Source organism: Lingula anatina, chromosome 3, assembly GCF_051362555.1.
Source record: "Lingula anatina isolate TDL-2025a chromosome 3, LinAna3.0, whole genome shotgun sequence".
NCBI classification, from domain to species: Eukaryota; Metazoa; Brachiopoda; class Lingulata; order Lingulida; family Lingulidae; genus Lingula; species Lingula anatina.
The window spans coordinates 17,655,733-17,680,970 of NC_141769.1; the positions used below are offsets into that span (position 1 = coordinate 17,655,733).

General features: G+C 39.5%; 3 protein-coding genes across 4 annotated transcripts; 2 read left to right on the forward strand and 1 right to left on the reverse strand.

Moving 5' to 3' along the window:
• Window positions 1-2,595: 2,595 nt before the first annotated feature.
• LOC106159085 (N-acetyltransferase 8-like) lies at window positions 2,596-3,003 on the forward strand. The gene has a single exon (XM_013535266.2). It carries the CDS (start codon window positions 2,596-2,598, stop codon window positions 3,001-3,003), a length of 408 nt encoding a protein of 135 aa, XP_013390720.1.
• Window positions 3,004-3,075: 72 nt separating this feature from the next.
• LOC106159073 (retinol dehydrogenase 5-like) lies at window positions 3,076-7,841 on the reverse strand. The gene is made up of 6 exons (XM_013535252.2): window positions 7,628-7,841; window positions 6,015-6,209; window positions 5,631-5,783; window positions 5,052-5,230; window positions 4,005-4,247; window positions 3,076-3,732 (listed from the first exon to the last, which is right to left on the reverse strand). Exons 1-6 carry the CDS (start codon window positions 7,839-7,841, stop codon window positions 3,658-3,660), a joined length of 1,059 nt encoding a protein of 352 aa, XP_013390706.2. The 3' UTR covers window positions 3,076-3,657.
• Window positions 7,842-7,968: 127 nt separating this feature from the next.
• LOC106159098 (putative N-acetyltransferase 14) lies at window positions 7,969-11,250 on the forward strand. Of its 2 annotated transcripts, none has more exons than XM_087009581.1 (2): window positions 7,969-8,119; window positions 9,524-11,250. In XM_087009581.1, exons 1-2 carry the CDS (start codon window positions 8,088-8,090, stop codon window positions 10,281-10,283), a joined length of 792 nt encoding a protein of 263 aa, XP_086865707.1. In that variant the 5' UTR covers window positions 7,969-8,087; the 3' UTR covers window positions 10,284-11,250. The 2 variants fall into 2 exon arrangements, with proteins under 2 accessions (XP_086865707.1, XP_086865708.1); XM_087009582.1 differs by lacking the exon at window positions 7,969-8,119 and adding an exon at window positions 8,859-9,006.
• Window positions 11,251-25,238: the final 13,988 nt, after the last annotated feature.

A 25,238-nucleotide genomic window follows, 5' to 3' on the forward strand; every position in this document is an offset into this window, starting at 1 on the left:
ACAGTTGGGCTCTTCTTTCCAAGCCGACGCTGGAGCATGACAGGTTGCAATACTTGTTTCCGTGCCACCTAGCGGTACAACACAAATATCACGATGTGATAGATACAATACGAGGCGCCGAGCTGCACGTGGTTTAAATGTTCGGTATAAAAATCGTACATATGACCAAATGGACAAGGTGGGGTGAATCCATTTCACTGAAGGAGGTATCGGATGTAGCGATTCCATTCCTTCCATGTGAAAAATGTCAGTTTGGGCGAGTCCATTGCAACTAAGGGGTGTCATATTGTGCAAGTTCATTCCATCAGAGATGGAAATTTGGAGGAGACTCCATTCTATTCAAGGCGGTGTCATTTGGGGCAAACCCATACCGCTGGAGGCATGTTAGGTTGGGTGAGTCAATTCCATAGTGAGGGTGTGAGGTAAGACCATCCATTCCATTCGAGGAGTGTCAGGTGAGACGAGTTCAATCCATTCAAGAAGTGTCAGGAGGGAATACTCTATTTCAATACAGGGGGTTGCAGGTGGGATGAGTCCATTCCATTCAAGGGGGGTCAATCCTATTATTGTAACAAAACATTTAAAATGACTTTCATTTTAAGCAGTTTGGACCATTGTACAGTTAAGGACAACCAAGTCCGACTTTAAAGACGTCGTTATTTGTTGTATTATCAAAAACTTGTTCTAAGAAGTTATTGACAATTCAAATACAAATTGTGCACAAAGAATCTTTGAGAGAGGTACGATTATTAGGGACTACTAGGAGCAAAGATTTCTAACTGAAACAAAAGTTTGAGAGTATATCTTATTTTTAAAGACGTTTTTAAACCATTCTCTCGTTATGTAACCAATCAAACAGGGAAGATTCAAGCAAGCAGGATTAGGCTGTGATTAATTACAGTATGATAATAAAGAAAACGCGTTTACATAAGACTTGTACATGTAAGTGACAATAATGCACATAACGCGGGTATGTCATGTTTAAAATATTGCATCTAGCGGTACTTGCCTTCACATACAGTACCAGTATATAAGCAATTGTTACCGTCGGTCTGCCTGTTTGGTTACTGTGCTGCTATACCCTGGGTTGATACATTGACAGACATACACGTAAGTGGCATTGCATGAAAAGGTGAGGGTGATTATGTCCAACTTACCTCATTATTGAGCCGTGAGGATTTACATGTACGTTTGATACAACCGTAGATCTGCATCATGAGAGACCCACTTTCTCAATCTTTCTCCGTTTACCTGGCCAAGAACACAAATCAAACATTCCCTATATTAGCCATTTCAAACTCAAAGTGACTCCTAAAGAAATCCTACAAGACTCTTCGGGAATCTAAAGGTATGCTATCGGTCTCCTATGGGGTTCCTAACTAGGGTGTATCATGAGTCTTTGGCTTCGTTCACATGCAATGTCTATTTTCTAAATTCTATTTTCTATTTGCGGTATGTCTTATGATCACGGTCTGTGGCCTGAATATCCCGCGGCGTAATTACTGGCAGCGCGAGCCAGTTACTATAAGTTACTAAAAGTAACTGGCTCGCGCTGCCAGTAATTACGCGGCGGGATATTCAGGGCACAGACCGTGATCATAAGATAGCGCAAATAGAAAATAAAATTAGAAAATAGACATTGCATGTGAACGAAGCCTTTGTCCTAAGGGCCTTTGTAAGATTTTTGGCCTATATCTTATGGGTACTAAAGGACACTTTAGGACGGCCTAAAGGACCCTGTTGATGATTGGGCCAGTGTCCATTCCATTACATGACCCAATAGGAGATTCCCGTAGGGGATGTACATAGACTGTTCCCGGTACATTGTGCCTTTAGAAAATGTGTATACATAATGTATATATCTGTAGTAATGCGGGGATGGGTATAGGTGTATAACACAAGTTTCTAGATATGTTTATAAAAGACTAACTTTAAATATTTACCAAAATATGTGTTGAAAAATTGCATTTGCTATGCAGTTTTATCGAAGCACAATTAATATCAAATGGCTTGAGAAACAAACTGGCCAGTGAAATCTCTTTATGTTACAAGCAGACTTAATCAGAATATTGGGCTGTGTTAGATGTGAAAAAACACGCACACAAACACTCACACACACACCTGGACTTAAATTATACCTACATTCTCTTTACATTTTCTTTGCATTTCTTCTCAAAACCAACTATATATGTTAAACAATGCTCAGCGATTTACATATCTTCACTAAATCTTGCAGAATTCCCCGAAAATGACAACGCCAAAACCAACCATGATGCAAGGCGAAAAATAATTTTCCATACGTATATTGAATGAGGATCCGAACGAGTGCAAACTTGTATGGAAAATGGTAGTTCGATCGATCGTAATATAAGCAACAGCATAATTTGGGGAATTACACTGAAAGGAATACGGCATCCCCTGTTGAACGTTGGGACCTTTATAGTTTTCGCAGTTATTTGCCAATTTCTAGATAATATTGTCGTGTCTGGAACAGTCGCCTCTGGAGCTTTAGTGTGTGTAAGTTATGTGAACGCCTACTACGGGTTAAACTGGAGACTATTTAATGAGAAATCATGTCCAGATTCAAGTCACAAAATGTACGCGTACTACAACAGCGGGCAAAGGGGACGCCGTTTTTGGGTCGCCGAGCACGACGGGGTCATCATAGGTGCCACAGGTATCCAAGAGCAACAGATGGCGCCGGTGGATAAATCTGGAGAGAGGAGGGGCACTGTGGCAGTGCTGAAAAGGATGGCCGTGGAGTCAGCGTATAGAAGAATGGGTGTGGCCAAAGCCCTGCTGGACACCGCCATCGAGTTTGCCAAGGAGCAATGCTACGATGTGATGGTTTTATATACAATTGAGGTACAGTTTGAAGCTACGTGCTTTTACTTGAAGCATGGGTTTGAGAAAAAAGGAGTAACCCCGTGCGATACGGTGTTTCCCCTTCTCAGCTTCGATTTACTCAATTTGAGACTAGATCTGAACAAAATTGCACAATGACGGGTTCGATTATCATCGTCATTTTTACGCTTATATCAGGTAAGATGGTTGCAACATGTACGGAAGCGGATCCAGGATTATTTGAAGGGGGTTCCGCAGATGCGAAGCCGACCGACTCTTTTTATTGTGAGGGAGATATTATTGCTTAAATAATTTTTCTGCGTTCAAACATTTTGAGAAACATTTACACCAATCGATGTTCGACATATTTTACGTATCCACAAATTATATCCCGTTTCGCTGGAAAGCCTCTAATTTAGAAAACGATGCACGTCTGACAGGTTCACACCGCTCTCTGTGAAAATTGCCATATGGCCACAAAACTAATCTTAATACATGTATATACAGAATTCATTTATAATGGGTGGCAATTGTACACCCGTCGAGGTTAACAGAATATAAAATATCATCATGGCACCTGTAAGCCTATGTGCTGCCTGCAATTACCACCACTACCCAATGTGGTTGTTTTCATCGACACTGGTGAAGCAAGGAAAAACAATTAATGTACAACAGATAAAAACACACATCCGTTTACAAAATCTGTACAGACTTAAATAGAGTCATAGGGGGAGATTGTCTAACCCCGTCTTGCATTCGGTATGTCGTTTTCAGAGTCGCATGTACCGTGGGTGAAAGTTCGTATATTCTTTCTCAACGAAGTGAAACGCCGCCTAGGATAAGGTCCATGACATGGGAAGGCACCAACCAACTGATGAAAACATACACCTGAAAAAAGAAGAAAATACAGAGAAAACGAAAACCAGAACTCAACGTCAAATAATTTCATCGTGCACACATTTGTTTGTCAGAAAAAAAATATACAGTTTACATTACGTGTTTACTAAAGCTAGATCATGAATTTCTCTGACAGTTATCGGGGATTCTTTGAGTTTTATTTTAATCAAAACATGCCGGCTATAATACTTACTGTTTACATCTTATTCCATTCATAGTGGACAAATTATAGCTTCCTTAAAATAAATAATTACATAACTAACTTTTTCTATGTCCATAAGATTATCAGTTCCACCGATAAGATAGCGGCAACACGGCCGCCTTGAGAATAATCCGTCCAAGACAGCCTCGTTGATGGGTGCCGTGCCAGTGACATCAGGGCGATCTTTGCCCTTCTTAAAATTCCCCAGAAACTGCTCTACGTACACCTCCTTCGGATACACGGATTTTAACTCTTCCCCCAATGCGTCCCATTCAGCTCGCAGGGGAACTTCCAATTTCTCGGGCTGGAAAAGGTTCAAATGTAAAAGGAATAAATCCAAATCCAAATGGTGGCATGTGAGAGCGCAATAAAAACAATAAAACGATGTTGCTTTCAGTACTTGTCTTCAAAACCAATTATCAGAATATTGGCTGGCAAAGTTTACTTATGATTTTAATGACTATAATTATCTAAAAAGCCAAATTAAGCGTGAAGTCTTCATTCTTCATTTCAAAGTCGGAAATAACGCATTTTATGCCATTTAATAGTAATACCACTTAAAATGCATGTTATAAACCGTTTATATCTAACTTTGAATATAACATTAAATGTGGAATGCACTCCTATGAACTGGTTGTGGCAGTAAATAACGTGATTTTAATGCACTCACGTTTTATATTGAAAGTGATTGCCAGTAAACTATATATTTCCGTTTTAAGGACCCTTTTATTTTCACAATCACGGTTTTTGGCATAAAGCGGTGAAGAGCAAAACGCTGGGCGTCAAAGTGAAATTAATCATAATCTAAAAATATAAAACGCAAACTTTCCGATATACGTTTCGTGTACAAGCACAAATTACAAACCAATGTTGTTCTGACTGTGAACTTAAAATATACGATTTATACTGGGTATATCAAATAAAGTTCCAGTAATTTTCCCTTAAGACAAATTTCTGATTTAAAGACCCGTTTTTCAGTCTGAATTTCTTATATTCATCGTTGCAAGTGAAATTTTCCAGTTCCCTGTTCCATTTTAGAAAAATATTTGCGCTATAAAATTTACAAATCTCGTTGTGTGTTTTTAAATATAAAATGATCAAAACTGACCGCAGCTCCCTTGGTCCTGAACCGCCCAGGCTCGACCACGCTCACATGGACGCCGAAGCTGGTCATTTCGCGTCGCAAGCTGTCCGAGAAAGCCTCGAGGGCGAACTTGGACATACAGTACCCAGAATTTGCCTTTTGAGACACCTGTCCCCGAACGCTGGAAATGTTCACTATGCGACCTTGAAGAGATAAAGGCATAATGTTATAGTCATATCCATGAATCCAAACCATGAACCAAGTATTGCATTTTACAACAAAGAATTTAATCAGATAGACGTTTTTTTTAGTAATAAAGATAAACTCACAATATTATCTCTCTCCTTGTAGTGCATTGTTTGTTTATATGTAATTTGAAAAAAAAAACATCATTGCAGCTGTAAAATAAATATGCTTACTTGTTTTAAAAATTGGTTTAATTGACTTTTTTAAAAGTTAAAACAGATCATCTTAGGCACTGTTATTTCAAGACCTTGCAGTTCATCTAGGTGATATGATTCAACGAGTACATGTAGTTGTCAGCTGATTCTTCAACTATATCAGGATGTGAAGAAACATTTACAATTTCACACGTGTTCTTACCTCGAGAGGAACGGAGCATTGGAAGGAACTTCTTACAAACGCGGACAACTCCATATGTGTTAATATCCATTGTTCTTTGCATCCACTCCATAGAAACTACCTCAACCGTTCCCCAGCAGCCGACGCCAGCGTTATTAACCACTCCCCATATCTCTGAAACAAGCATTTTATATGTTTTGATGTTTTACGAGTGTTGATTTGGAGCCATGTAGACGTGACAAATGTTTGTCCGATACTTATATATACACTGTAGTCCTGAACATTGAAATAAAACTAAGTTCACATTTTCACCTTGATGTGTCTGGTTAAGCGATGCATAGGTCCGTACATACATGTAAGTCATCTAATTTGTTATACTAAAAGGATAAATGCAGGAAGATGTACCTTTGTAATTCTTTTTAATGATGCAATAAACTCCATGTATTTGCTCATCGTTGGTCACATCTAGCTGCACCACGTGTAAGTTTGATGAACACGTGGTTCGGAGCGTTTCAGCTCCTTCCCCAGCGCTGTCCAGGCACCCTGCGAACACAATGGCGCCAAGACTGTCCAGACACTTGGCCATTTCATGACCTAGTCCTATAATTATTATAAAAAACGTCAAAATCCAATTGTTACTTTATATGCATAGTGGCCAGCCCAATACGTTCATGCGTTACTTCTTTCTATTTCATGTTATTATCATTATTTATCTTAAAATTATTATTATTTTTTTTTTTATTTATGTCTTGCTTGCTAATCACACACTCAATCATAATCAAGGGCACTAAAGACTTTATTTCGATGCCTCTTTGGTCAGTTTGTTCCTGTAAAGCATAAACAAAAGCGGAGCTGGTGTGACAGGAATGGCAGTCCTAGGAATGCAAACCGGGACCCATATGATTAGTACAATTTTTAAAGCAAGTAAGGGTAAGACGGAGTATCGGGATTAGAATATTGGACGAATGTCTGCTGTAAAAAATAATGGGGAACAGACGACGGTTCCTGGCGGACCACCATTCATGTCACACTGAGATGGGTATCCGAAAAGCCTGTAGTCCCCTTAAGCTTTCCATTTTATTCGTCCTTAATAACGGGTCGTATTATTTTATTCCACATACCAATATACTCCATTAAAAAAAACAAAAAGGCAAAAGGGTAATATTGGTACTTAAGACTATGCTCAGCACAGTTTCGAAGCAATATCTGTTTTCTTTCGGCATCTTGAAAGACACAGTTATCATAAAAAATCAAAATGCTGTTCTGAATACTTGGCTGAATGAATGTACATTTATTGGGAGGGAAGCACCTGTCAATGAGCCCAAGTTGTTAAGCGCAGAATTAAGCCTCGCGGTCACAACCGGACGCACGAATTTCAGGATCGTACGTCCCCTGCGATTTTTGGGTGTTGCGGAGGCCGTGGAGGTCGTAGTGGTAGAAGAAAGCCTGCTTTGCGAGTCGCAAGGGCCACATGAGATTTCCTTTCAAGCAGGGACGCTAATTGCAAGGAGCGATGGCCGTGGAAATTGTACTCATTTCTTGAGTTTGTCTTGCGTGGGACGTGAGATTCTGCGCAAAATTTGGACGCAAATAGCCCGTAAGAGCCCGAACTGCCGGTTGTGACCGAGGCTTAAAGGTTATGCTTGATTACAGCTTGATAAGAAAGTCAAACAAGTCTATACTCGTGGAGGTGGCCTACAAGCTAAGAATTTAGACGCCATATTAAAAACATCCATAAAGCCGGTACTTGCATTTATATATCTGTGAAACTATACCATCAATTCCCTCAAAATCGTGGGCATTAAAATGAATAGGTCAATGTCGGTAAAAATCAAACTCTGAAAATGTACCACATTATTTGTTTAAAAATTCAATAGCTGTGTACTTTAATAAGCACAGATGCCATTTTGCCAAAAGCTTCAGATAAAAATATAATTAAAATCGTTCTTAAAGTAACGCTGAACTATGCTATGTGTCGAGGGCTTCTATCAATCACTTGGCCCTTTTCTCCATAATACCTGTGTCACAGCCCGTGACCAAGACAACTCGTCCTGCAACTGGCATTCGATCCCTTTGTCTCAGGCATTCAGAGCACAGAAGGTATACTCCCCACAACGTTAATCCCGTCGAAGTAGTCAGCGGAAGCCAAGGGACGTAGATCATTAATAGGGTTAAAGTTGCCCCGACTGTGAAGAAGATAAACCCCACAGCTATTGCAGACACCCAGAGCATTTTCTGATGTTTGCTTGATATTTCTGACGAAGTGAAGACCACGAATGTGTCTCACTGTGCCAAAGCTGCCTGAAATGACGTAACTGGGACGTGTCGTGAGCAGTCCGTCAGATTTAGACTGTTCTATACCGCCTGTGAAAGAAACACGACTTGCGTGATAGAAATATTAAATTGAAATATGTTACTCTGGTGTTTTACGGGGTTTGTTAATGATGAAACAGAAGTACGTTTTCTGGGGAAAACAAAATGAGGATAGTCCAGGCACAATCGCACAGCAGGTACGCTCGTGACAAAAATATCTTTCTTGACACCTGGATCTCTCTTACATCAGTCATTAAATTGACAAGTAGGTCACAACTGCAGATTTAGATATTTTGAATAGATGTTTCTATGCTCTATATATCTGAAAGACCTAGGTCAAGGAGAGAATGATGGACGTGAAATACTGAAAAGGGGTTAGATTGCACTGCCATTAAACTAGATCCCACTATAGGGCCTACGGTAGCCTACATGTAACCCTACCCTGCAGTAGAATTTATAGCCACCATATCAGGATGCTGATTCAACAACATAAAAGTTTAAACTGAACAACCATAAGCCTATTCAATGCATAAGAGCATTCAATATAAAACACTGTGTAAAATCCAGGTACTCTACATGTATGTTAAAAGTAGGTTAAATAAAATATTGCACTTGCTATTTGTTTAACATGAAAAACAAGACGTGATTCAGACGGAAGACACTACAGGTATAGGCCTAAGTACATGTACGTGGATTATAAGACTACTGGTATAAGAATCACTATAAAAATAGTATAATAAAAGAAGTAGACTAAATTCACGGCACCTACCTATTGTACCTGATTTTTTTCACAGTGAGATCAGACTGAAAAGAGAAGTCAACTTCATTAATTAACATATAATTGCGCTTTGTAAAATTAAAATCACGTAGTACCTATTTACATTGTAATATGCATACGGTATAGTATGACCTTATACTTTAAAAACCTTGCAATTAGCACGTTTGAACAGTGGCGCCCCCTCTCTTCAAGAGGCTCCTAGATCACAGTCCCCAAGATACCCTAGATACGCCAGGGCACAAAAGATAACATTCCTTAGTTGGCCATATTGACAGATATTAGTAACAACGGTGGCATTAGGTAAAGGTGAGGACAGTCACATGTACAGAGTTCATTTTCATTATTTTGAAGCCCCCAGTGTTTAAACGTGTGTTTTGGTATGCCTATAGCCCTATAGGCCTACTCCCGCAGTACAAGTAGATGCCATTCCGCCTCTTATCATGTTAAAGTACATCGTAGAAATATGCAATGTACCCGGTGTGCCGGGGAAATTTGATAACACGTATACGTACATGTATACACTTGTCCCAATGCAGGGATAGATGTATGTCATACAATTTTAGCCACAAACAATGGGCATCAGACTCCGAAAATGCACCACAATATTTTGTTACAAGGCAAGATTTATCGGCATACGGGTCTGTAGTAGATCTGACAGCCCACATGACCCCCCCCCCTAAACACTTCTACTTCCACTCTGTTAAACGTCATATCCTCACAAAAATAAAAGAATGCGACCTTCACATCCTGATTTCATTTTATCTATTTTTATTAATTTTATTTTCTTATTAATTTGTTTGTTCATTATTTTGACATCTTGCAGAATTTACCGTACGGACATGACAACGCCAAAGCCATCCACGACGCAAGGCGAAAATCGATTTTCTATACGTCTTTTAAAAGAGGACCCGACTGAAAGCGATCTAGTATGGAGCATGGTAGTCCGCAACATAAGCAACAGCATGATTTTAGGAATTACACTTAAAGGAATACGACATCCCCTGTTGAGCGTAGGGACCTTGATGGTTTTCGCCGTTGTTTACCAATATCTAGGTAACATTGTGGTGTCCGGAGCAGTCGCCACTGGAGGCTTAGTGTGCATAAGTTATGCAAACGCTTATTACGGGTTAAAGTACAGACTGTTTAACAGTAAATCCTCCCCGGATGGAAGTCACAAAATGTACGCGCACTACAATAGCGGGCAAAGGGGGCGTCGTTATTGGGTCGCCGAGCATGACGGGGTCATCATTGGTGGCGTAGGTATCCAAGAGCAACAGAAGTCAACAACGAGAAAAAGTGGAGAGCGGAGAACCACTGTGGCAGAGTTGAAAAGGATGGCCGTGGAGCCGGAATATAGAAGAATGGGTGTAGCCAAAGCCCTGTTGGACACTGCCATGGAGTTTGCCAAGCAGCAAGGCTACGATGTGATTATATTGGATACATCTGAGATCCAGCGGGAAGCTATGCGCTTTTACTTGAAGTGTGGATTTGAGGAAATCGGTGTTACCCGGTGTGATACGGTGTTTCCCCTTTTCAGCTACAATTTACACAATTTCAGACGACGTCCTAACAAAAAGGCATAGGTACAGGTGCAATTATTTTTGTCAACTGTTGAACGCTGATCTTACATGAGATTATTGCTATATGCTGACAAACACCCTTAAGCTATATGCCTACCATAGGTTTATATGGACTGTTATTGATATTATTTTTGGGTAAAATTAAACAATGACTGATGGTAATTCTCTTAGTTACACTACTTGAAACTGTATGCTGGCATTTGGTTTGCTTTTGTGGCTAAAAATTGACTTCAGATGCATCTTTAAGATATGGAGTGATCAAATCAATAGAAGAAATTATATAAACCCGGTCCTGAATTTGATGGCCGCCCCTGGTACACTAAAGTAAAGGGTACACCAACAAGGGGGCGGGGGCGATTGTCCTAACCCCTCTCCCTCCTCCCAACCAGAAGGCGCTGGTCACTTTGGGTGCAGATATACCCTGACACCGAAATGATTTCGGACCTAACAGCATGTTAAGGATTAAGCACAGAGAAAAATGTTGAATAACCAATATGTGGCGACTTCCATCACTTCCCTCAGTGTAACAGCTGGCGCCGTCACAGTATTGGTTAGTGTATGCAGCGGTATCAGTAGTTTATTGGGACAATTAACCGCTATGTATACCGGTGTAACGAAACTGAGGGTCCGTGTAACAGAAAGCCCGCACTCCATATACTGTAGTTATAATGGTTAGGGTTATAGCCTGACCTAAATGGGTCGAAATATAGGGCAAGGCTTAATTACCTGTACAAATGATTCATGTTACACTGGTGACCAGTGGTGACAGCTGACCAGTGATGAAGAATCTGCATGCATGAATTTATTTGTATGACTGTGCGAAAAAAACATTTCTTCTGTACTTCAGTTTATTCCATTTATTAAATTATACCAAGAAACAGACATTAAATTGTGACATTATTTGTGATTGTTTGTATGTTTTGTTTCATGTCATCAACAATTTGTACGAACGGGCTGCTTAAGTCATAATGTCATAATGCTTAAGTCATAAAAGTACCTGTATATAGCCGCTCGGTGGAAATTCTCTCAAGAAACGATGCATCTTTAGACTTAAATAACTAGATATTTTCTTTGGGTAACCATCACATACCCTTGCGGTTCTTCATTCCCTCAAGAGATGTAACCCCCTACCCCCCCCCCCCACCCCCACCCCCGCCGCACGAAAATGCAGTAGTATCGAAGTAGCAAAAAAGCATTAACGCAGTAGTGGTGTGGAGCATATTTGCAGTAGAAATGCAGCATAGCCTACTACAATTCTACACCAAAAAGTACATAGGTTTGTACAGAGAGGAGAATTAATGCAGAAGATTAGCAGCATGATAGAAGCATGTTTCAAATATGCTAATTAGCTCCCAAATCGAAGCAGATTTGAAGCAAGTTTGCAGTATGATTGCAGTAGTCTATTCTGCTAGAGTATCTACTGCGTTTTCTTGCGGGAATTAATCATTTGTAATGAAATTCAGGGATCGTCTTATCTTGTCCGTGTACGCCGTTGTGCTCATAATTTCCCAATTTCTTCATAGACAGTAAGAGTGACAAACTTGAAGGGGGGTTGAAAAATAATACGCTGTATAAAGTATTTAAAGAGGTAAAGTAAGCCTGTTAATTAATCTGATTAAGAAGTAAAGTTCTAGGATTACTTCTCTTGGTTTGATGTTACAGGATGCTACATGTAAAACAGAAGAGTTATTAGCAAACTTCATTAATGAAATTTTGGTACAATGGGTTGATAAGTTAAAGCTTTTAGGTATCTACCGGCGGTGCATGAACATTAATTACAGTGCCACGTCTATCCTGCCCGACTGAAAAACAACAATATACCAGGTATTTGAGTTTATTTGTCTCATATCATTTCAGCAGTCTGGCGCTATCAGACTTTTAAACAGTTCTAGACCCGTTGCTGCTGCACATGCGTGGACGTCTTGTCTGTTGCTTGTGATATATAGTACGTGCATTTGTTACCTATGGCTTGCACATTACATGACAGTGCATTTAACAGCGTAGTCCAAATTATATTTTTCATTCATTGCACTGTGGACTTCCGAGTAGTTAAAGCCAGTGCCGAGTGCCTTAAATGATCGAAACTTCTTTGTTAACCAAACGAGCACATGCAATGTCTGTATTATGTCAATCTTGAGTAGAAACCAGCCTTAAAACAAAAAAGGGAGACAAATGCTCCGTATGGATTAACAAAAATATTTGTTACTTATTTTTTGCACATTATATGCGTGACAGTGCATTAAACACTTCAGTTCAATTGTTGTTGTGCTGCAGTTTAAAAATAGGTAAACCATGTTAATGTACAATCCCCATTAAGATAAATCCAGTTACCTTCAATGAGACCTTTTGATTAACAAAGGAGCAGAATGTCTGTATTATATCATTCTTGAGTAGATAACAGCCTTTTAACATAAAAGAAAAGCAGAAATGCTTCTTGTGGATAAAGAAAAACGGACGCTTTGTTATATTTCTGTCAAACAAATTTTGACGAATGATGTTTTCTTTCTTATTTGTATCTGCAAAGAACTTCTCCATACGTAGACATTTCGTGACTTTCTTTGGTAACGGTATCCCATGAGATGACGTTTCCTCCAAGATTTTCGCCACAATTTGCCATTGCTGTGACGTTAACATTGTTGGTGTTCCAGACATTGACGCTTGTGATGTCACCAACATATGCTTGATAAACATCAAATCCCCCGCCTACACTGTCTTGGTCTTGCCCAACAATCCATGTTCCATCTTTAAATAAAATTAGTTATTTCAACCTACCTTTACCTATTCGTGTATAAAGCTTATAAATAAACATGGCGCTTGTGCACAATGTATGTCACAACAAATTTGGCAACGATCCAAATTTTCATCGAATGTACTACTAATTCATAATAGTGTCAAATCTACCAACGTGACCTCCGAAACTATAATGAAAGAATTGTCAAGATTGATATTGACTTTGTGAGAAATGATTGGTAATTTCTTACTTGGCGGTATGCTCCTAGACGTCTGGAAACCAGTGCCCCTGGCTGCTGGCATGCCATCTCTGAATACTGACCACGCTCCAACGCCATTGTTCCAAGCGAAACACCAATGGTGCCAGGCTCCATCACTCATTTCAGAACTCGGAATTGATGTTGTGATTCGCTGTCTAAATATATAGAAAAAGATGTTTCCATTCCCTTCGTACCCAGTGAGGAACGCATTGTGGCTGCCACTCACGGCGTAAGACAGGTGATGTATAAGGTGCGATGCAGCAAAGGTTGTCTTGGCCCACAGACAGGCTGTAATGGCAGTCATCTCAGGTGTGGTGGTAGTCAACTTCACGTATCGCTCTGTGGACCGCGGAAATGGCCAACGGAAGATCGTAGTTTTATCTGAAAGTAAGAGAGGTACGTGTGTCTTACACATTGTGGGACCGTTTTCCAGAAAAGTCTTTTGTTTTGTTTTGTATATGGATTTTAGAGCAGCTTTACAAGCCGGTGTAACGAAATTTGACTGGTTTGCTTAAATACTGAAAGAGACCAAATGTCAGTATTTTCAGAGTAAAGTGAGAAAAAAGATCAAATTGAAAAAGAACATAATCGCCGCCAAAAACACATCAGAAGAGCACTGTCTTAACACACATTCACATTAAAAACACTTTATGCCAAGCATCAGTAAAATGTCTCATGTCAGCAAGAAACTGGTTGCAAATTTTCCCTAGTAGTATGACCACCATTTGCATGAATCACCGCAATACACCTTCTGCACATGCTCTGAAGAAAGAGGGGTAACTGTTGTTGATTGGGTAATCTGGTCTCACTCTTCCACCAAAGCATCCTAGAGTTACCGAATCGTTATGCGAGCGTTCTGTCGAGCTCGAATGCGGTTCAATGTTCAATGGGATTGAGGTCTGGTGACCTTGCAGGTCATTCCATACGAGTAATACCTTACTGCTCCAAGTAAGCGTTCACAACATTGGCTCGATGGGGTAACATTATCCTTCATTAGGATGAAGGTGTCCTTAACAGCGCATGCATAGGGACGGACTATAGGGAAAACTATCTCATTTCGATACATGAAACCAGTGAGAGTCCCATTACGGATCACGTAAACGTCAATAAGCCCATGCACTGAAATTTTACCCCATACCAGAACTGATGGTCCAACAAACTGATCATGCTCGAAGGTGTTTGGCTGACTGTTGTACTCCCCAGGTCGTCTTCACACCTCCTGCTTCGATCCAGAAAGTGTAAGCAAAACATGGACTCATGATGCCGGCGTGCTTGGAGGGTCAAGTAGCAGTCTTGCTGATGAGGTGTTGTCGGTCTCGGGCGACCGCCAACAGGACGCCGGTTCACCTGCCCATGCCTCCGGTACCTTGTCCAGGCTCTGGATATCACGCCTTAGTATGTGCCGCGGGGAGTGGGTACATGACACTGCGTATTGTTACCCTGGAGTACCCCGATAGCCCGATTAGTTTTGCTGGTGGTAAGTGATTTCTCTGTCTTCTTGGAGGCATTACAACATTGACAATTAAAAGCTCATCAGGAGAAAAAAGCTCACCCTTATTTGAGCTGAGGGACCAGCTTGGGTGTTTTTACTCGTGTGCATTCTACCAAAACAACAACAACAACATCAATGACTAATACGTACAGGTATGGTACAGGTATGGTTGTGCAACTTTATGTCGGAGACCAAGAAAATATACATAGGTAAAATTATCATTCCATAAGAATAAGATTTCTGGCAAATGTTGACTGGTGTAGTTAGGGTTAACCTGACCTCAGTGTGTCAATATTTAGGGCGAGGCTTACCTGTAGAAAGAAAGTGGGGGCGGACTCTTTATCATGGGGGACTCTGTCACGTTATATAAGTCGGTGAGACAGCATAGAATCAACTTATGACTGTTTACTAAATGCTTTTTTTATCTACAATGAAAATATCCTATCACCATGCATGAGTGTAAAATAAATCCAAAGAAAAACACACCGTGGCCCAGGTAAAAGATTTATGATTATGTAGTAATAGAAAAAACCTTTAGACATGGGCGTCTTTGGGAGTATTCACATCGAGAAGAACCGAGGTCTAGCAAGACCGGGACCTAAATATGGTGGACCTACATGAAAGGAAGACCGCGTAATCCATTAATGGTCACTCAATGACAATGGTTTTGTTGAAGAAAGAACCAGAAAATCAAAAATTATGTGTGTAAAAATTGTGTGCTAACACCAAACTCGCGTCTCACAGCATGCATGTCATGTCTCTGTTATTTATCACGATATCTTAAAAATTCTGACGAACTAATCACACAAAAAATACTGCAGAAGTAATAAGCTTGTTAGCCTGTACAGTATGTTATCTTATTATAATGTTTCAAGATGACAACTTCATGCGTTATATATGGTCAGCTATTCTATGATTGGCTATTGCTCATCTCTCTTAAATTGCATGGCTTTAACATATTTTTTCTTTTATTATCAACTTCCTTTTAATAAGGACGAATGACCTTGCCGGAAATCGTCACGCCCCCACCCTTATTCAACCTATTTCAGTTATACTTCCAAGACTTAATTCAATAAAGTATATATTTTAATATAAAAAACACAAAACCGTCACTTTGTTTCTTAATAAAAAAAAAAACAAATGTGCATCTTGTTTATCCGATTCAAAATATAAACGAATATTCTGACACTTTTTGTTAAGAGTGGCGATCTTGCTCTACTACTCAAATGTACATTTCTTCTAAGGGTCTCTTACCTGTTAGTCAATGACACCTGCTGAAAAGCACAGTGATTTATCAGGTGTGCATCTAATATCCACGAGGGAATAATTATCAAAACCCAGTGGTTTTGAAATACGGGCCGCTGGCTCAAACAGGCGTTGTCATGCATAGTTACAAATCCTGTTTAGGTATACAATTGCGCAAAAACTGTATGGCAGATGCATGCAAAATAGCAATATATCATTTTTGAAAGCAAAGTTTTCCCAACACCCTATCAAATTATGTCCGCCTTCGTGGTGGGTATTTGACACACACCCTTTCTCCATCTTAAATCATGTTGTTCACATGGCTCCTGAGATCAGGGATGTTTGCATTGCTGATAATTCGTGGCATCTAGCTCATGGACTTCTATGCCATTCAATTTAATACCACATAAAAAAGCAGTATAGTACTTCATACCTGTTGGAGGAACGAGGAACTGACAGCCGGCGTCTGCCACTACATCCACCATGTCTTTATTCGCATTATTCGCAATTGCCTCGTATATGGAACAAGTTTGCGCCTCCATGCAAAACTGAGCGGCGTACCCACCCAACGTCTGTATCCTTAACGAGCAGTCCTCGGCAGAGTTGGCCCTAAAGCTCCCTAAGCTGTTGACGCGGAGAGGTAGAGATTGTTCTGGCATAGACAGATAGCCTTGGACGACGTATCTTGCTGTCCGTATGGTCTGACTGGTCGCAACTCCAATCAGAAATCCCCAAATGATAACTAAAATGCAAGACAATGTGTCCGTTGTTCATTCTGTTCCATGCATTCTTGTATTCATTGCAATTGGATATTTTTTTAACAAAATGCCCGGAGGCATCCATAACGCCAAATTGAACGCTTCTTAGATATGTCAATGCTATTGTTATATTTGGTTATAGTAACAAACCACCCGGAACTTTTACGAATTTCGATTATCAACTAAAACTTGATGTGGATGCCTCATATTTGATACCAGAAATATCATCCCAAAAGCAAAGGTAACAAGAGGGTGTATTTTGTAACAATGAAGTGTTTTTAAATATGACATGTAGCTTAACTCTATGTTTTTTATCAGTCATGATTGACGAATTTTACTGCTGTTTCGGTTGATGGATCGAGCTCTAAACAGAAAGTTCAAAGCGCCGCTTAAACAAGACGATGTTTTTTTTAAGTCTAATAGACTGAATAATTTAAGGTAATTTTGTCTTCCTTTAAGCTAAGATCTTTTTAAATGTCAGTTATGCCCATTTCCATCTAGTAATAAAACCTCTTACTGTGAGCAAACATCTTACCCCAAAACATAGTTGATCAAAGACCGCAAAATCCTCTAGGAGAACGTAAAACAGACTTAAGAGGGCTAACACATATAAACCTTAATTTGTCGACAGGTGGTGCTGTCGTTAATGTATTAATTAATCATGTTCCGCTCTGTGATATTTATTTGTTTACCATTACCAACGTATTGTCTGTTTTTTAGTAACACACCGGAAACTGCAATCTGGCCTCTCAAGGCGTCTCTTGTAGACACCGGTAATTTGTCATCAGAGGAGAGGGTGACATATATTTGCAGATATTTGCCCATAACTGTAATGATGTTAAATTTCATTAGCAAATTTAATTGTAACCGCTGTCTGAAATAAGCATTGTGTTTTTTTTGCCACACGCAAAGGTCACCCCAAGACCGCGTAACTCGAAAGCATCGCACATTGCCACCGAGCGCAATTAAGCGTCTCGATTTCATAACTCGCCCATACTCGCCCCATATAATAGCCTCGAAATTAAAGGTGGTATCGCTATATTTGCAATTCCCAATATTGTAATTAGTTACGGAGCCCTGGTTATTTTTGTGACACTTTGATTGTGCATTCAGGTTCTACAAGGTCTCGTCTTTGTAGGCCGGGTATTTAAGCGGCTGAGCATATTTTGTCATCAGTGGCGATGGTAACATACTTCCAAATATGTCTCCATAACTGTGATTATGTGCCAATTCATCCCCAAATGTGATTATTACAACAATCTAAATAAGCATTGTGTTTTTGGCACACGCATAGGTAACTCCAGGCACGGACAGGCAGCACAATGAAGTTTTTTTTTTCCTTTGTGCCATTTCCTAAGCAATAAAAGTCTGTAGGATGAATGCAAACGTGGGTTCGATTATGTGCAAGACTCATAGCGAGGCGCACAGTATAGAAATGTGTCCAATAGATCACTTACATGGGTGGTAAATATTTTATGGGTGGACGGGAACCCATCGCTCGACACTTGTACTCTATCAAATGATGCTATGCAACTAATCATTACAATGTATATCAGGAAACTGGCAAAGCACTTGGTCAAATCTTGGTAAACATTAGAAAACTCCTTATTGTAGCTCTGTAAGAATTTATCAAACACTTAGCGTTCCACTAAAACCCTCATTTTTAATTAACTTTTTTAGTATTACTGTATCATTTTTCAACTCAATGTTCATGAAGACACCTAAAAGCTTTAACTTAATGAAATTTGGTGACTTGATTTTTTTCTAAAGTCTGCTAGTAACTGCTTCTGTTTTACATGTAGCATTCTTTAACATCAAACCAAGACAAATGATTCTTGAACTTTATTTCTTAATCAGATTAATTAACAATACTATTTTATCTCTTTAAATAATTTATACAGTGTATCTTTGAACCCCCTTCAAGTTCCTCACTCTAACGGTCTATGAGGAAAAAGCAAAAAATCGGAAAACTGCGGACGAGATAACAATATCCCTAAATGTCATCACAAATTTATTCTGCCCGACTGAAAAACAACCATGTGCTAGGTATCTGAGTTTATTTGTCTCATATCATGTCAGCAGTCTGGCGCTATCAGACAGTCTTAGATCCGTCAATTGCTGCTGCACATGCGTGGACGTGTAGTCCGTCGCCTGTGATATACGTACATTTGTTACCTATTGCTTGCACATTACATGACAGTGCATTAAACACCGTAGTCCAAATTATATTTTTCATTCATTGTTGTTGTTGTGCTGCACTGTGATGAAAGGTAATGCAACTTCGAGTGGTTAAAACCAGTGCCGAATGTCTTTAATGATCTAAACTTCTTTGTTAAACAAACGAGCACAAAAAAGGGAAAGACAAATGCTCCGTATGGATTAAGAAAAATGTTTGTTAATTATTGTTTGCACATTACATGCGTGACAGTGCGATAACACTGTGGTTCAAATTATATTTTTAATCCATTGTTGTTGTGCTGCAGTGTAAAATAGGTAAACCATGTAAATGTACAATCCTCATAAAGATAAATCCAGTTACCTTCAATGTGACTTTCTGATAAACAAAGGAGCAGAATGTCTGTATTATATCATTCTTGAGTAGATAACAGCCTTTAAACATAAAAGAAAAGGAGAAATGCTCCGTGTGGATTAAGAAAAAAAGGATGCCTTGCTATATTTCTGTCAAACAAAGCTTGACGAACAATGTTTTCTTTTTTATCTGTATCTGCAAAGAACGTCTCCATACGTATATATTTCGTGACTTTCCTTGGTAACGGTATCCCATGAGATGACGTTTCCTCCAAGCTTTTCGCCACAATTTGCCATTGCTGTGACGTTAACATTGTTGGTGTTCCAGACATTGACGCTTGTAATGTCACCAACATATGCTTGATTAACATCAAATCCGCCGCCTACACTGTCTTGATCTTGCCCAACAATCCATACTCCATCTTAAAATAAAATTAACATTTCTTTACTTATTCGCGTATAAAGCTTATAATTTAAAATGGTGCTTGTGCACAATGTATGTCACAACAAATTTGGAAACGATCCAAAATTTCATCAAATGTATTACTAATTCATAATAGTGTCAAATCTACCAACGTCACCTCCGAAACTATAATGAAAGAAGTATCCTTCTGCTAGTTGTCAAGATTGATATTGACTTTGTGAAAAATGATTGGTAATTTCTTACTTGGTGGAATGCTCCTAGACGTCTGGAAACCAGTGCCCCCCGCTGCTGACATGCCATCTCTGAATACTCTCCACGCTCCAACGCCATTATTCCAAGCGAAACACCAATGGTGCCAGGCTCCATCATTAATTTCAGAACTCGGAATTGATGTTGTGATTCGCTGACTAGATATATAAAAAAAGATGTTTCCATTCCTATCGAACCCAGTGAGGAACGCATTGGTGTTGCCACTCACGGCGTAAGACAGGTGATGTATAAGGCTCGATGCAGCAAAAGTTGTCTTGGCCCACAGACAGGCTGTTATGGCAGTCATCTCAGGCGTGGTGGTAATCAACTTCACGTATCTCTCGGTGGACTGCGGAGATGGCCAACGGAAGATCGTGTTTTTTTCTGAAAGTAATCACGGTAGGATTCGATTTTCAATTGAAATTGAATTGGTAGGTTTGCCTTTCACACCATTAGACACTTACCTTTTGGACCCGTTTCATAGAAAAGAGTAGCTTTGTGTTTTAACTTTGTGCGTTTTCTTTAATCGGTCACTATACTTTGCTTGCTACTTTTAAGTGCGTTTTAAACGATTCACAACAATTTTCATAATTGACATATTAAACCATTATTTTGAGGTATGAAATTCATTTTAAAGACAATCACAATGTGATCCCGTAGCGCACTAAAAGACCGACGAAAAGTGAACTTCTGTATTCTTTGCGAAACGCAAGAAACCAAGAGTAGTATATCACGATATTTTCTATTTTGTCACACAAATATTGTTTCTAAAGTACATACTCGTTAGAGCGTCTTGAATGACAAGAAACTTGCAGCCTGCATCCGCCACTACATACGTCATGACTTCGTTAATGTTACTCGTTCCGTATATGGAACAAATTTGCCCACTCTTACAATATTGGGCGGCGTACCCACCCAACCTTCTTATTCTTAACGCGCATTCCACGGCAGAGTTCGACCTTTTGACGCCGAAAAGTGAACGGTTCTCTGGCATTTGTAGATGTTCATGAGCAACCAATTTTGCTGTCTGTACGGTTTGACCAGCTGACACCCCAAGCATAAAGCTCAAAATGATACCTAAAAACAAGATGATGAGTGTATATATTCGATTTTTTTTCATGCAATTTTGGATTATGGTTGCTTCAACAAACCGTCCGGGTTTTTTCCCCTTATTTTTTTCTTTTGAAACGAAAGCTTCATTTGGATCTTTATCTTTTAACACCAGAAATATCATCGTCTTAGCGAAGCTAACATGCAGATTAATTTCATTTTTTCGGTTATCATTCCTTCAATTTCGATACAAATTGAACCTTGGATTTGTGATGCCAAACGTTATAAATCTAGTTACAAATCTGTACCATGAGAAAACATCTTACCAAAAAACATAGTTGGTCCAAAACAGCTCCTACTGCCCAAGATAAAGAAAATTCTGGATGAAAAATATAGTTTACGTACATATGTTAACAGCTGGTGCAATTGTTAATATGACAATTGATTATGTCTCACTCTGCAAAATTTTTCATCACTATTACCAACGTATTGATTTCTAACCCGATAACACCGGAAGTAGCGATAATGGTTTCTTTTTTATCTGTCTGTGTTATTGTATAATACCGGCATTTCAAGCAAAAGAATAAATGCACTTGTATTTTGCATATACAGGGTTACCACTTAATATGGAATATTTTTTATCATTGTTATTTTTGAGTGCTGATTAAATTTTTTTGGCTTGAGTCATTAAAAAAGTATGTCACTGAGTGATAATAACATCCAGTCTTCTGTTGTGAGATATTTTGGTCAATAATATTAAATCTGACATAAGATGTCATTCAAAAGAAAGGAACACCCCCAGAAAACCATAACAACATTTTGATGTCAGTATAAACTTTAAGATAAGATATTAAAGAAAATGATAGCCTCCGGACAGTGATATGTTACACAGTCAAAGAACTCACTACAGTAAATCATGAAAAGTCAGTAATTGCGGGTATGACCTCCAGCAGCCGCTTGCAGCGCCCTCATCCTACATGACATATCCTGTGACACGTTTTTTAGAGTTTGGGTGGGGATATCATCCCACGCAGTGATATTTGCCTGTCGCAGTTCATCACTATTTACCGGCCGAGGACCCTAGCTATTAATTCTGTGAGTTACTTCCGCCCACAGATTTTCAATTGGGTTCATATCTGGATAGTTTGCAGGCCAGGGCAGTTGCTGAACCCATTGGTTTTGAAGAAAAACAGTGATTCTGCGGCCTCGATGTGGGGTTGCGCAGTCGTCTTGGTACACAAAGTTGTTCCTGAAGATGAATCTTACCAATCGAAGCATTGTTTGCTGTAGAATGTCTCTGTAGGAATCCTGGATGAGGTTGCCTCCTAGAAAAACCAGCTGGTTCTGGGCACCGACATGAAATACTCCCCAAAACAGAGACGTTACCATCCCCTGCTTGCACCCTAGGCAGTACACAATCATTGTTTTATGCCCCTCGTACACGTCGGTGGACACGGATTCGACGATCAACCCTAAAAAATCCATATCTGGCCTTATCACTGAAAACAACGTGATTCCAGTGTTTTGGCTGCAACTGCACGTGGTCCCCAGCCCTTTGCAGACGTCGCTGTATATGACCTGCTGTTAACAGTGGTTTCCCTTCTGGCCTTCGTGCATAATAACCGGCTTGCAGAAATCTCTTGTTCACGTGGGATCTTGAAACGGGCGTTTGAATGATATTCTGCCTCTCTTTTCTGAGGACACTGGTTGTCTTTGTACGACCAGCACGGCGTCCACTAAGGAGAAGGCGATCCTGTCTTCTTGGTGTGATACGCGGACACCCTGGTCGAGGTATTGGAGTAGGTGCCCCTGTAGCAGCATTTCTTTGGAGGACTTCACAAACGGTTCCTGATAAATGTTGAATTACCTGGCAATGGCTGTCCGTTTCTGGCCATTTTCTCTGAGAGCAAGAATCCCATAGTAAGCTGCGTTGCTTTGCTGTCGTACCATATCTTCACTAAGGTACCTGACAAGTTTCAGAGCGATCCCTTTGTTGCTTCTCTAAACACGCTCCAAAGATTGACCAAACCCATGCGTTTTTATACAAGGGCAGAAATTGCCGAAAAGACCACCCCTCACATTTCTGACCACAGAACATGCAACTGCATGCATCAATTGTTTCGAGAGTTGTGTGGTAATTAGGTAACACATCTGGCTACACATGGAGTGACACCTCAGCTTTGGATTTAAAGTAGTTAGAGAGAAATTAAATATTTTGTAGAAAATTTATTCGCCAAAAAATAATATTCCATATTAAGTGGTAACCCTGTAGGTTTGCCTGTATTTTCATATGCTGTATTTCCATGTGCTGCGTTTCATACTACCATTTACAGAAATTGTTTCGTGTTTAATCAATCACGTTGAACGATATTCAATCGTACTGGTACCCCAAATATACATGAATGAATTTAAAAAAACAAAGAAAATAATGTTTTGAATATATTTATCACGTAAAGTGTTACAGAAATTTGATATATATTTCTTCCATGTCATATAAAAACGCTCTCTATACGGACACATAAATATGATCCCAGCGATACGTGATATGTTCCCAGACGGCCACAGGTTTCAGCAGGACAACGACAGCAAACATACCAGCCGAGTTGCTGCTGCATTTATTGAGCAACATGGTATTAATTGGTTTCGCACCCCTCCAGAAAGCCCCGACCTTAACCTTACTGAAAACGTATGGGCTGAAATCAAACATCACCTGCGTACGCGTGTTAAGCCTACCACGAGAGAACAACTTGTTGACGGCATTAGAGAGGCATGGGAAAATATTAACGCAGAAAAGTGTAATAAATATATTTATCACCTAAAGAAGGTGATTCCAGCGGTTATTGAGAGAGAAGGCCGTGCATCTGGCTACTAAACTAGCAACACATGTAATAAAGGTAATGAGACATTGATATTTATTTGATGTATTAGCTATTTAAAAATTTCCATTTTAACTACGATTTTGTTGATCGTGACTTATCATCATCAGATAAAATTGTTATACGTGTTTTAAAACTAAGCCTGATTTGTTCTTCAGAGTTTTGTTCTAATATTCGACTTGCCTTTACTCGAGTATCTGTTGCAGTTGATACATAACCCGGTATTGTTTGCTCATGTCGATAGCAATCTCTTTGCATCAGCTATAATAGAAACCTTAAGTTACCTGTAGGCAATTAAGAAGGGGCAGACCGTGTTCGTTGAACCGACTAATTTGGGTGTCCGATAAGGATTGCTTGGGGATTCCCCTACCTTGTAATTATCATACGGCCTCTATTGTTCGACCATATGGGGCAGGGTTGGGAAACCATACGGCCATTTGGTAAGGGGACATTCCGGCGGCACATATATATATATATATATATATATATATATATATATATATATATATATATATATATATATATATATAGTATGATAGTTGGTTTGGACAAGAAAGTGCATGTGATGTGTTTATCTCGCCTAACCAGCATAGCGTACTTACTCTTTCATTCTCATTTTCGAAACCAATTCTGTTTTCTTGTTAAATGCCTCGTTTCAGCGGTATAGTAAGTGTACAAATCTTATGCTGGCTTGCAACAGCCTATTGGGTGTATTTCGAAGTAAGCTTTGGAGGGAATTGATTGGATCAAATACACATGGACATAACACACATTCACCTTAAATGTGTTATATGTATTTTATGTTTTTCAAGAACTTTACATTTCGAAAGAGCTACCGGTAGGCACGTCGATATATTGTGGATTTGGACTTATTCTAGATAAGGAAAAAATGTGCCCACCCAAGCGCCTCCCTTATTATAGTGAATTCGGATTAGTCTACTAATGAAATGTTTTCATCATCGTGCCCCCCTCTCTTGAACAAAAGTCTGGATTTGCAACTGTTTGCGGGATCTTAATATAAGGTCAGCTTCATATAAGGCCAATACAAAATGTGGTTCGAACCAGCCCAGCGTATTTCTGTCTGTTTAAATAAGAATAAAAACTACCAAACAGCATGCGAACGGACAGTTACTATCGCACTTGGGTTTTTTACAATTAACTTTCAATGATACGACGCACTGTATACCTAGGGTGATAGAAAGTGAAGTACATGTACAGTAACGTTTCATATGAATATCAGATAATCTTTATTGCACTTGGACTGATATACCATTATATCGTAAATTCTTCACTGAAAACAGGCAATCAACCTGTTTAAACAGGTCCCTATTTTTGCCGTTGGTGA